Raw genomic sequence first — 13,284 nt, forward strand, 5'->3', positions numbered from 1 at the left:
TGCATTTTTAACAATTACAATAAAATACTAATATGATCCTTTCTTAATAATGCCAACAGGCCAGATCAGATTTACCATAATGACTAGGCAATGGGTTGCATAAACATTAATTATTGAAAACCTGAGAATTCCTGATTTCCACAAAATACACCCAATCTACAAAAAGTAAAATACATACGTAAGTCACATGAAGTAATAACGAAATGAGATTCAGCCTCAAGGCCAGATTGAGAAAAACTAGGTCTCATGTTCCCCATAAGTGTCAACAACCTAACCAAATCTACATCTAGACTGCACTGAGGTAATGCTATTCTTCTTATTCTAGGTTTGGTTAAGATTACTAAAATCCAGGAAGTCTGGTGTTCTTAATGTTTCCATATAGTAATTCCTTCACCCTCCTCTCCTGCTCATCTCCTCCCCCAAAAATACACCTCTCTGCACTTGCATGTGTTTGCACAAACAGCGTAATGTAAATGCTTCCTTAATGTAATGAGATATTCAAAGTTTTTTAGTTCCCTGGTTTACTCTCTCCCCACAGGACCTAGGAGGGTGTATGGCCTCAAGTGTACTTTCTAGGAGCAAGGCACTTGCCTGTGCTGTTTGTATTACTACAGGAAAGATACTGTTTTCCCAGCATTCTTCTATACCCTTCATTACAGATTAAATTAGGTACAAACTGTAATAACTGATTAGGGCAGAAGAGACACATGTTCATTGCTCCTCAAAGATACCTAAGATACAAAACCAAAGAATATCCATTTCCTATATAGTATCTATATTTGGGGTGTCATATATATAAAAACATTAAATATTCATGTAACCCTCAATTCAGTCATATGGTAATCATAAGTCATTGGTTTTTAAAGAAATGTTTATTATGATATTCCTTAACCACACCATATGGTAGAATTATGGTACTAAAAGCTGGTGGATGAAAGGTTGCCACGACTTTGCAATCTCCATGATTTAGAGATTATTTATACTCATGCAGTTTTATATCACCAGGGACTTAAAACATGCTTCAATAGGTTTTCTCCTACTACCTCCTCCTGGCTCCTAAGGGACTTAATAAACATATCTATCACACTGCACCAAAAATACTTGTTAATCAACCCCTCTCTCCTCAGCATGTGGAATTTAGAAACACAGATGTTTCATCCCTAGAGCACACATGATAAGTAGGAGGGGCTAAATAAGTTTTTAAAGTAAATAGATGATTAAGATACCTCTTTATTATTTTTTATAAGCAAATGCCCAACCTGTAAACCAAACACTATTCCTAAACCCATGTTCCTTTCTATAGTCCAGTACTGGCATAACATAAACTTTCTATAAAGCCAAGTTCTACATAAGGGTTCCTTTCCTGGCCTCACAAAAGTAAGGCCAGTGGTACTTAACCAGGCTTCAAAGTTTAAAGTATGCAACAGCTACACTCCAGGTATTAGCGTTGCCAGTAGAGAATTTAGAAGGGGGGGAACACTGCAAATTTCAAACAGCTCAGAAATAGCTTATGCCAAAACGTAGCATGCCAAAAGGCAACTTCTAAAGCCACAAGTCAAAACCCAACCCCCCAACGCCCACTACACTTCACAGGCTTTCTTATCTTCCCAACACTGGTCATGACCATGGCATTCTGTAATATAAACAGATAAAAAGATGCTGTCTCTTCTCTTCCACACATCACAGCGAATATTTAAAGCACCTCCTCATGGTAAATGTTCATCTTTTCATTAACATTTTATTGTACTGATTGCGGGTCATTTTTTTTGCTTGCTTTACTTTGTTTTGTATTGTTATTTAAATTGCATTAATAGCAGTAATAATGGGAACATCCCACTTAGATCATCTAAGTCCATTTTGAGGAAGCATCACACTCAGTAGAAAATATGAATTTCATTTAAGCTGTACAGACCCCCCCCCCCAAAAAAAAAGGGGCAGGAAGGGAGGGCGGGAAGGAAGGAAGAAAAAGAGGGATAAATCATAATGTTGATTTCCTTAAAAAAAAAAAAATAATAATTGGTATTTTTATTGGTATCACACGTAAACCCATAAGCCAATTTAAGGAGAACTGACAAGTTTTATAGTGCCCAGCCTTCCAATTTATGAAATAAAATATACTTCCAATTATTAAATATTCATTAATCTATCTCAATGATATATAATAATTTTATTGAAAATTCTTGCACATTTTCATTACATTTATTCTTAGTCTTTAATAGTTTTGTGTTATAAACAACAGCTTTTTAAAATTTCACTTCATTTGTTTTTATATATAGAACTAAAATTTTTATATATTGATTATCAATTAACAAAGCTAAATACATTTTTTTTCTTGGTAAGAATACTTTATTGAGAGACAAATTACACACAATTCTATACAAATCTTAAATATATAGATCAGACACATTTTTTACACATGTACACACCCATGTGACTACCACCCAGGTCAGGATGTAGAAAATTTCCATTATTCCAGAAAATTCTCATGGCCCTTTTTAGCCAGCAATGTCTTCTCCATCTCCCAGAAAGTCACCATTCTGACTTCTAAATTAGTTTTCCTGTCCTTAAACATCACATAAATGGAAGAACACAGAGTAGTTATTCTGCTATGCCAAGTATCTTTCCACTCAATGTGTTGCTTTGGAGATTCTTGCAAGTACCAAGAAAATGTTTTACATTATATTGCTCAGTATTCCACTGAGTAAACATACCACCAGTTTACTATTCTGCTCTTATGAATACTTTTGGGTGTTGTTTTTTTCTCACCAATTTTTATTACCAATAAAGCTACTATGCACTCCTTTCTCAAGGGTCTGTACCTAGAGTGAAATGCTAAGTCCTAGCATAGTATATGTTAAAATTCATTAGAAATTCCCAGTTTTCCAAAGTGGTTATACCATTACACATTTCTACCAACAGCATATGACAGTTCTAGTTGCTGTACACGCTTACCAACACTTGGTATTATCAGTGATGCACAGCGGTGCCTGTTCTCTACTGAGATGACTCATCAAGCCTGCACCACCCAGACTGCCACCATTGCTGCAATCTATCATCATATCCAACATGGCAGCATGTCCACAATCATATACTGAGTAGACATTAAGGAACTCTATTTCTGACACAGAGGCTACCACTGCACATCGGACATATAACTCCTGCCAAAAGCTGACCTGTTTCTCCCACAGTGAGGGAGGCCGCATTGTATGGGTTGTGACTCCTGCCTACTTTTGGCAGACTGACCACATTGGACCTTTGACCACTCCCCCACCCCCTCTGACCCTTCTTAGGACTACTGGTGGTACCTCAAGTTGTTGACACTTTTTCTACTTAAGAGTATTACTGTTCAAGTCTGATCAGCCAACTCTGGCCACGCCCTTGTGGCCCTTAAAACTAATGTTTCATATTTTGAACTTTTATAAACCATTTGTAATCTAACAATGATGTACCTTTTATCACAAAAAACACTCAAAAACAGAATGATAGTCAAAATATTTGATGAACCTTCTATGCTCCCTACCATCCATGGGCATCTGGTATTCGTTGAACCTTAAAATTATCCTCATAAATCAACTTAAAATTTGTTATTGCCCCCCTCACCTAAGCCTGTTCCATACACCTTAACGCAGATCCCCCTCACAGCTGCTTCCTAGGTAATAATCAGGATGAAAAGGGTGGGAGTTATAACAGATATATTTTTAAAATTCAGAATTCCGCCCTAACCCATTCCTGGACATGATGCTTTTTTCAGATCTAATGGCAATTCTAGGCTATCCTGGTTGGAAAACCCTCCAGGTGGATCCCAAACTTAATTCCAGTTGAGACACCTAGATTTCCTTGTTGGACTGAATGGCCTTCAAGAATAAAGATAATGATTACTTGGTTGAGTATACTACTCATCCAGTTCCTATATAGTGGCCTGTGTTGACCAAAGTGGGAGGCACAACTAGTCCCTGTAATTTTATAAAAATGCCTTTGTTCCTCTTGCACCTAACCTTCTGAATGAAAGGTAGGTTGCAAGTAGGAAACTGTTAGAAAAAAGATGAAATTATAACCACAGGAATGGGACACACTGGGGTGTGGAAGACATGGAAATAGGAGAGATAGTAATAACCCTTGTCTTTCAGAACTGCGTTGGGGCCTTAATCACAAAGAGAAATGCAATGGTGAGACCACCCCTCATCCAGCTTACATGGACAATCGTCTGAGACTTCTTTTTCCCACATTCTAAAAGCTTATTATAACTAAAGGTTAAGTTTATACACACAAGCAAATCCATCATATTAAAAAGTGACTTTCAGTGTTTCAAACTTATTCTTTTGGGTTTCTTCTTTCACTTTGATTTTAGTCTTTATTATCTTAACAATTCTGTAATACTTTTAAGATCTTGATAAATTTTATATTCAACAGAAACAACACATTCTGTTTTTTCCACCAGAAAAGATGTCTTGAAACAGCTGGAGGTATGCTCTTTTTAACAATTCTAAGTAGAACCTAGCCTTAGTAAGCTAGTTCAGTCATTTCATGAGGCAAGCCATTTTTACAAGAAACATGCCATAGACTCAAACCAGTCACAATGTAGTTTACTAGCAAATTTCAATGATCCATACTCTACTTGTTCCCAATTAAAGCAGTAACAACCAAGAGACAGTTAGTTATAAATACATCTAATCTTGAAAGTAAGAAGTAATTAAGAAGTACACTTTAATGATGTGTGCAAGCAGATTCATAAGTGACATATATAACACAATTATTGATATGTATAATTACAGATTTATACATAAATGTTTATATGTAAATACTGCATACATTTCTTATAAAAGTGTTCGACTCAAGAAATCATACCATGAAATTCATGGGTGCCTAACCATAGGACTGTAAGATATAAAAAGATAGTCTTCATCTCATCTAATTGTATACAATAATGTAGTATTCCAAAAGTGTGAACTCATATTAAAGTACAGGGTGGGGCAAAAGTAGGCTTACAGTTGTTCATAGGGAAAATAATACAATAATTAATAAATACAAGAATAAGCTCTGTTTCCCATACTCACAACTGTAAGCCTACTTTTGCCCCACGCTGTATGTCTACTAAATAAAAACAGTCAAATGATTCTATGCACATAGTCAAAGGATTTAATTTGCCAACATTTTGTCAAATGAACAAATAGTTAAATTTACCTTTAAGCATGATTTATAATTTTTTTCCATCAAAATGCATCATTTTCCCTTTTGAATTTAAGTCCTAGCCTTAATAAAACCCAAATAAACAAATCTCTGCCAAAAGTTTAGCTAGAATTCTTACATTCTCTTTTTTCTGATACAATGTGATTTATATTCATGCTTATTAACTGCACATTTTGCTTTTAACGTTTTTAAACTGTAAATTATAAAATCTATATATACCAAGAAAAAATTAATTTGCAACAGTAAATTAATGACTTTTTACTTTGACAAAGTATAATTTTACATAAAATTACACTACTCCAAATCTCTGCAATGTTATCTACAATAAAAATATTCACAAAATATTTACTACATTGAAAGTACATTAAAAATTAAAAGACCAAGAATATAAAAGAGCATTATCTTAAGAAAATTTTTTTCCATTTGGACAAAAATGAGTATCTAAAACAATATATAGGTTGAACTTAATAACAGATTAGGAATAGTCTTAATCCTCTGCCTTTTATTTTTACTTTTTACTACCTAATTAATTAGTGCATACTATTTTAAAATTAGAAAACGGGGACATAAAACTGCTGTTGCTATTTTACAACCTTTTTCACATAGTAGATCATCACTCCCCTTAAATATGAAGTTCTGTCAAGTTTTATAATTATTCAAAATTACTATTTCACTTCAATCTATTTTTTTAAGATAAAAACTAATTTTATAATTTCTCCAAAATCTTCACAAAATAAGTCTAAATGTCAAAAGACAGCCTATGCATTTTGGGTGTGAAAATGAATTTTAATTAACTCTATTTTAATATAATGTCTTACAAGGTAGTTTCCAAAGTAATATTTAAAAATTATGCACATAGCATAAATATAATATTTTGAGACATCTCCTACTATACAGTAATTTCAGATTACTTAGAAAGAAGTACACTATAGATATTGTGCCACGGGAAATTACCTGAGAGACCTGTTATATTCTGCTACCAACCTATGTTGTAGGGAAAAGAATGCTGCAGTCATAAGACCCATCTTAGCTGTGCACCTTTGGAAGATCATTTAGCCTCTTAAAAGATAAATTTCTTCCTCAGAGAGTTAACCAATGCCTCCAAAGAGTTGTTTAGATTATACTTATAATTTAAATAACTTTTTTTAAATTGGCATTGTTTTGTGATAAAATAAAATTTACTTATGTCTTTGGTGGATCAAATTGTTTCAAACTAAGAAGTTTTGACTATTAAATCAAAGGAGGCATTCTATCACACTTCTTGGGATCTTGCCAATTTCTTAAAAAAAAAAACACCTTATACCATCATACTATGAGAGGTTGGCAACTATGGACCATGAGCCAAATCCAGCTGGCAGCCTGTTTTGGTAAGTCAAGATTTACTGGAACACAGTCACACCCATTAAATTGTGGATGAGCTATGGCTGCTTTTGCACTACAATACCACAGTGGAGCAATTGTGACAGAAACTACATGGCCAACAAGCCTAAAATATTTACTATAGGCCCTTTACAGAAAAAGTTTGCTAACTCCAGCTATAAATGACTATAAATTAAATTGGACAATGTACGCAAAAGGGATCGGGGAAGAAAAAAATCAAACAAATATTAAAATATACACCTAAACGTATGCTCCATAATACCACCTCAAATACTAAAATCTAAGCATCAAATGCAACAGGAACTAGAATGTGAAAATTTTGGTTACATAAAACATAAAAACAATACTGAAGTATATTAACAGTTAACTTAGAATAACAGTGTATCTTTGTGCTTCTTGAAATTTAAGCCAATTATTATTTCTATTACAAATAGTACTTATATCTACTTTATACAAATTATGTTTTTACCTGCTAATGGCTTGCTCCTCATCAGTTATTCCAGTCTCCCTGAATGCCCTGTTTGATTCCGCCAAACTCAAGGCAATTGCTCTCTGAAGATCATCTTTATCATCTCCAGTGAGATCAATCACATCTGAAAAGCAAAACTATCTTACTCAAAATTAAAAGTAAAACAAAATGAAAGGTAATTCTTATCAATATACCCTTTCAAACCAAAGTCAGCACCAACTTAATTTTGTATAAGAGCCTCTCTGAAGAGAATGCAAACCAATTATAAATTGGTATACTTCAAAACTTAATGTTCTCTAAAATATATCTAAAACAATATGAGCATAAATATTTTTCACTGCAGAGGAATCTCAATATTTACTACAAAGTCTCTGATTACAAGCTAAGTTTCTTTACCAACAAAAATGGAAATCAACATAAACATCTACATTTATGCTTTCCAAAGTTAACACAAACCCACACATGCTACAGTGTGTCCACACAACCACCTAGATATTATCTATCACAGAATAATAATTAACATCTGAGCTCTCAAAAATTAGGTTTCAGGAATTAACTGACCATATATACACATTTTTAAAAGTCTGGAAGTGTGAGCCCGGCCGGGCGTGGCTCAGCGGTTGAGCGTTGACCTAGGATCCAGGCGATCAGGGTTCGATTCCCAGTCAGGGCACATGCCCGGTTGCGGGCTTGATCAATGACTCTCTCATCATTGATGTTTCTCCCTCTCTCTCTCTCCCCCTCTCCTTTCCTCTCTCTGAAATCAATAAAGATATATTTAAAAAAATAAAAATAAATAAATAAAAGTCTGGAAGTGTGTTCCAGACTGTCGACAGTGGTTAAAATTTTGAGGAGGAGGGGTAAGGGCGGAGGAAGTGTAAGGGTCTTTTACTTTCTATATTAAGCACTCTACCCTCTGAAGTATTTAATAAACATGCAGTCCTTTAAATTTAACTAAAAGATTTCATTTCACAAAAAGAAATATACAAATAAATGACACTATTTTCTTTTCTAACAAAAGAAAATAGTCTTGATGCTATAAGTATTCTTTATGCAAAAAATAAAGGCTATAATTGTTACCATCTTCAGAAAAAAACACTTTTTAATCTAATTCACCAATGTAAACTGGTCAATTTCCTTAACCCAAAAGATGCCAATAATACTCCCATTATCATTTAAACCATGATAGGAAGCACAGCATATTGCTAAGTAGGGGTTTACAAAACAATATAATGAGACAGAGAAAGAAGTATAGCTGTTATTACCTTATCTTTGTGTGGCTGGGATTATGCTTATTGACATTTTTGACAAGTTTTGTATTCATTTTTTTATTTGTATTTGAGACATGTTAAAAATTATTTTTTCCTCTGTAATCCTGGAATTTTACAGGAGAGAAACAAACAAAAAGGGGTAGGGCATTGGAAATAAGGTACCTGCATTTTACCATCTGGCTAAAGGGTTTTATACAGATACCAGAAAATATTATTCTACACTTAATGAGAAATAATGTATATTGACAGTTTCAAAAGCCTACTTCAATTGTTATCCATACTTTTTTTCTACAAACAGCAGCTTACAAGAATATTAAAAATATTAGAAACAATAGTTAGCTATGGAAGGTGTTATTTTAATATCCTCAGTATAATAAACCTCACAAAAAATGTATTAAATAGGATCCAAAAAAATTCCAAGTAAAATGTGGAACAAGTTATAGCAGGGTAACCAAAATGTTGGTGCATGCCTGCATATACTGGCAGGCCAAAGGTTTCCTCAGTCTGGCTTACAAAAACCCAAGTCCACCCAGACCACCACGCCTGGGTATAGCCATCCAGTCCAGTTTAAAAACTGATGAAGAAAAAGGCAGGACTAGAAAGGCATGAAATGCCCTATAAAAATGAGTCATTAAACCATGGTCATTAAATAATGACTACAACTTGGGTGAGTAAAGAATAATGGAAGTAAAGGAAATACTTTGAAAAGCACAAAGCAGCAGAAAGGTTTTGGGGATAGGATCGACTGGCCCGCAGGCTCCACTCTTCCATCCTCCTGGTGCGCCCTCTTCAACTACAGAATCTGGGAAGACTCAAACAAACCAACCAACCCATTTCCCAATCCACTTGTGCTTAAAGTTCTAAGTAAAACTTAGGTTCTACCAACTGGATGCACTAACGTGAGATCTGGGAGAGCGGGGGGAAACCATTATATGACTGCCCTTGGCTATGGTCTCCAATTTGACTGAACAGATACGGGCTGTTCCACAGAGCCTTCCAGTGTCCAGTTGCCAGTCTAAGGGATGTCGGAGACAGAGAAGTGGCACCCCGCCTCTGCATTCCAATGTCCAGGCATAGCTCAGCAGCAGTTACCTAATCCTGGCTGCCTGTCCCCTGGGCTAGAGCCACAGAGGTATGTTCTTGAAGGCAGCAGTCCGAGAGGCAGCCTCCTGATTCACTACATCCCGACTGTGGCAGAGGGAGTCGCTTCTCTGGCTGGCCAGTCCTGCAAGAGTCAGGGAGTCATTCCAGAAGGCTGAGCTACAGTCCTTCCAGGGATTTCTAAAGAACCGAAAACCCCGTTTTAAATTTCTTTCGATCAAGAGTGTTTACTGTTTCATGACCAACAAGTAAACCAAACTAGCCAGAGCAGAAAACTAAATTAGAAATAGCAACAACTTATATTTAGAGCTTTTCATAATTTATCATCTGAACACAAGCAACAAAAAAGCAAATAACAAGGCAAGATATTAAATCTGAAACACTCGCCGAAATAGGAAGTACTTGTGCTGTGCATGCAGAGCACCCTGCCGCTGAAGAGCAAACACGAGGGCAATGCCTGGGCTGCAGGCTGAACTGCTGAGATTTTCATGGACCACTATTTTCACTTGAAAGAACACTGACCAACTACAAACTATGAGTATTCTTACTTCAGCATTTGGCAGACATTTTCTCAAAAGTAAACAAATTGAGCCTGTCACTTGGAGAACAAATTAACAGTATTTGTTGCCAATGATTAATATGGAATTTTTCAAGCAAAAATTGGAACTCTGTTAAACTTGTTTCCACCATTATGAATTTAATATCTTCCCAGTACTTAAACACTTTTCTGATGAAATCAAGTGACACTAACAATTTCAATTTGCTTTATAATGTAGAGATTCTTCTAACATTTGAAAGAAAGTATTTTCCAAATTACCAATGCATATGTTATAAAATCATGCACAGGGCAAGCAATCCATTCAAAGAGCAAGGTAAGTGATGATGATGCTAGGAGCAACTTTTTGTTCTAATGTCTGGTCTTTGACCCTGGTTCCTGACACAGAGCTCCAAAATCACTTAGAATTTCCTGGGTGACAGAAGCACCTTTTGTCCTAGTGAGGTGACTCTTGGTGGGCTCCTCTACAGTTCCAGGTGGGCACTGGTTGCCAGAAAGACCAAGCCATGATGAAAAGCTTAGAACTCATCCCTACCTTCCACCCTCCAGGGAAGAGAGAAGGACTGAAGATTAAGTAAATAATCAATCATGCCTCCTTCATGAAGCCTCAGGAAAACCACTAAAATTCAGGGTTCGGAGAGCTTCGGGGTTGGGGAGTATAGCCACATGTTGGGAGGGGTGGAGCACTCCAACTCCAGAAAAAAAGCCAGAAGCTCCTATGCCAGGGACCCTCCCAGACCTTGCCTTGTGTTCCTCTTCACCTGGCTGTTCATCTGTAGCCTTTATCATATCCTTTATTATATAATAAACCAGTAAACTTAAGTGTTTCTCTGAGTTCTCTGAGCCATTCTAGCAAATTATCAAATCTGATGAGAGGGTTGTGAGAACCCCCAATTTGTAGCCAAGTCAAACAGCAGTGTGCATAACCTGCGGACTCACTACATGGCCCCTAAAGTGGTGGCAGTCTGTGGGACTGGGCCCTTATTAACCTGTGGCATCTGATCCTAACTTCAGGTACAAAGTTTCAGAATTGAACTGAATTGTAGAACACCCCACTAGTGTCAGAGAATTGGTCATGTGTGTGGGGAAAATTCACACATCTGGTGTCAGAAGTGTTGAGTCTAGGCAGAGAAAGAAACAAGCAATAGTAATCGTTAATGCTAGAAAGGTTGGTTGACCAAAACTACTGGTCTTCATCTGAAAAGCTGGGACTTCCTCCTGTCGGCAATGGAGAAGGTTTCCTTATTATCTGTAGTTTCAATATAACTACAACAATTGTCTTCATTATATTCCCATTACTTAATAAAGCTTCTTCTTTCCATAGGATACATATATATATTTTTAAACATATCTTTATTGATTTCAAAGAGAGGAAAGGAGGGGGAGAGAGACAGAAACATCAATGACGAGAGAGTCATTGATCGGCTGCAGCCCACAACCTGGGCATTTGCCCTGCCCGGGAATCGAACCCCGATCTCCTGGATCCTAGGTCAACGCTCAACCGCTGAGCCATGCCTGGCCGGGCTCCATAGGATATTTTAGAACACTACGGCAACCCTGAAAGAAGACTATTATAACCTACTCATATATATACCTACCAAACATTTACAGGACCAGGTATTAAGAAAAAAATGTTCTTTAAATAGAATGGTTAAACCTAAATTTCTTTTTCAGGATTCAGGGAGATGATTTCCATAAAACATGTAATGAACTACCAATTTCACAATGAAAACTACCCCTCTGTTATTTTCTTATATGCTTACACATGAAACAGAACAGAGAATAAGCTTGGCTGTAAACTATTTCTAACTGGTAAAAGTCAATTATAAAAATTTAACCTTTGTAACAGTCCCATCCAAATACCAAAGTATTATGAATATTTTAATATCTGTGCCAAGGGAGGACCTTGATAAAACACTGACCCTCCCTCTAGTATTAGTGTTACCCACTTCAGGTACACAAGCATGTTAGTGTTGGCTGAGTAACACTGTAGAAAATCACGTTACAAAAGCCTATAAACAGTAATCTCCAACAATTTCAAGACTGTTCAATTAAAGCATTTTTGCACAAAGTCAGAAATATATACACCAAAACATAACATTCATCCTAATAAATCTTTTACTTTCCAAAGAATTACCAACTGAGTAAAACTTTAATTACCAAACACTTCTCTAACTCCAAAAGATAGGCAGTCATCAGCTTACCAGTAAGTTAGACTTCAAATGTATACAACTGTTAAACTCATAATTCATTTCCCCAGGAAAATAGTATATTCAATGACAATGAGGCATCTACCTTAGTTCATAAAAGCCAATTCAGCCCATAATCTAGCTGAACTACAATGTTTATGAAGATTTTATTTTAAAAGGGAAAAAAAAGTTGTTCCATTGTTTTCCTTATTTACATAGGGCTAAACCTAGGGAAAATACTTCTCATTTTTTAATAAGCCAAATTTGTATTTACAACCAGCAAAAATTTCTAGGCAGGGGAGTGGTATTAGAAAGAACTCTGTTTAGAGAGCTAGGAGTTAAAGTGCTGAACAACAGTTTGAGAAGAGTTGTATGTGAGAATATGTACCAGGGCAGGAGCAACTGAAGAGAGAAAAAAATGGACACAAAAGATGATAGAATTCAAACAATTGGTTGTTTTGGGAAATTAGGAAGGGCTGTAAAAAAGGAAAACCAACCAACAAACCCACACTGGGCCACCAGGAGGATGGGAGTGCCCTTAAGAGAGAAAGGCAACTATGAACACAGGGACGGTGAGTAGGAGACTGGAGATGAGAAACTACCATCCTCTCTCACTCGGTCTGCTCCAACTGTGGTTGTGCCCTCACTATTTTGTCTTCTGAGCCAGATCCACTCTTACCTTGAGGCCCTACCTGAGATGCACTTTCCCAGACATCCACAAAGTTCACTACCTCACTGCACTTAGATACTGTATCTGTATAAAATGTGACCTCATCCAACAGACACTCCCTGACTGGCCCTGTATCTAAACTACCATATCCCATGCCTGACGTACAACCACATCCCAGTCACCCTGTCCCTTGACCCTGTTCTATTGTTCTCCATGAACTTATTACTACCTGACATTACTTATTTATTGTCTACTGTCTGTCTTCCCCCTATGGAAACTGAGACTATGTTTTTTTAATGGCCTAAAAAAGTAAAGCACCTGATACATATTAGGTAATCAACAAATATTGGTTAAGCAAATAAAAATTAGTATCTAGATTCTGGAATACAAATAAAAATTAGTAAGGCATCTTCATAGTAGAACTAAGTAGAAGACTTGAGAACGTATGCTTTATCCATCTA

General features: G+C 36.2%; 1 protein-coding gene across 2 annotated transcripts in view; it reads right to left on the reverse strand.

The window, feature by feature from the left end:
• USP25 (ubiquitin specific peptidase 25) overlaps positions 1-13,284 on the reverse strand; it is a 126,271-nt gene that overhangs the window by 82,156 nt on the left and 30,831 nt on the right. For both annotated transcript variants that reach the window (XM_087818089.1, XM_087818091.1), the window contains exon 4: positions 7,037-7,160. In XM_087818089.1, coding sequence (XP_087674215.1) covers positions 7,037-7,160 — 124 coding nt within the window. The remainder of the gene's footprint in view (positions 1-7,036; positions 7,161-13,284) is intronic.

Source organism: Miniopterus natalensis, chromosome 6 (assembly GCF_054644295.1).
Source record: "Miniopterus natalensis isolate mMinNat1 chromosome 6, mMinNat1.hap1, whole genome shotgun sequence".
NCBI classification, from domain to species: Eukaryota; Metazoa; Chordata; class Mammalia; order Chiroptera; family Miniopteridae; genus Miniopterus; species Miniopterus natalensis.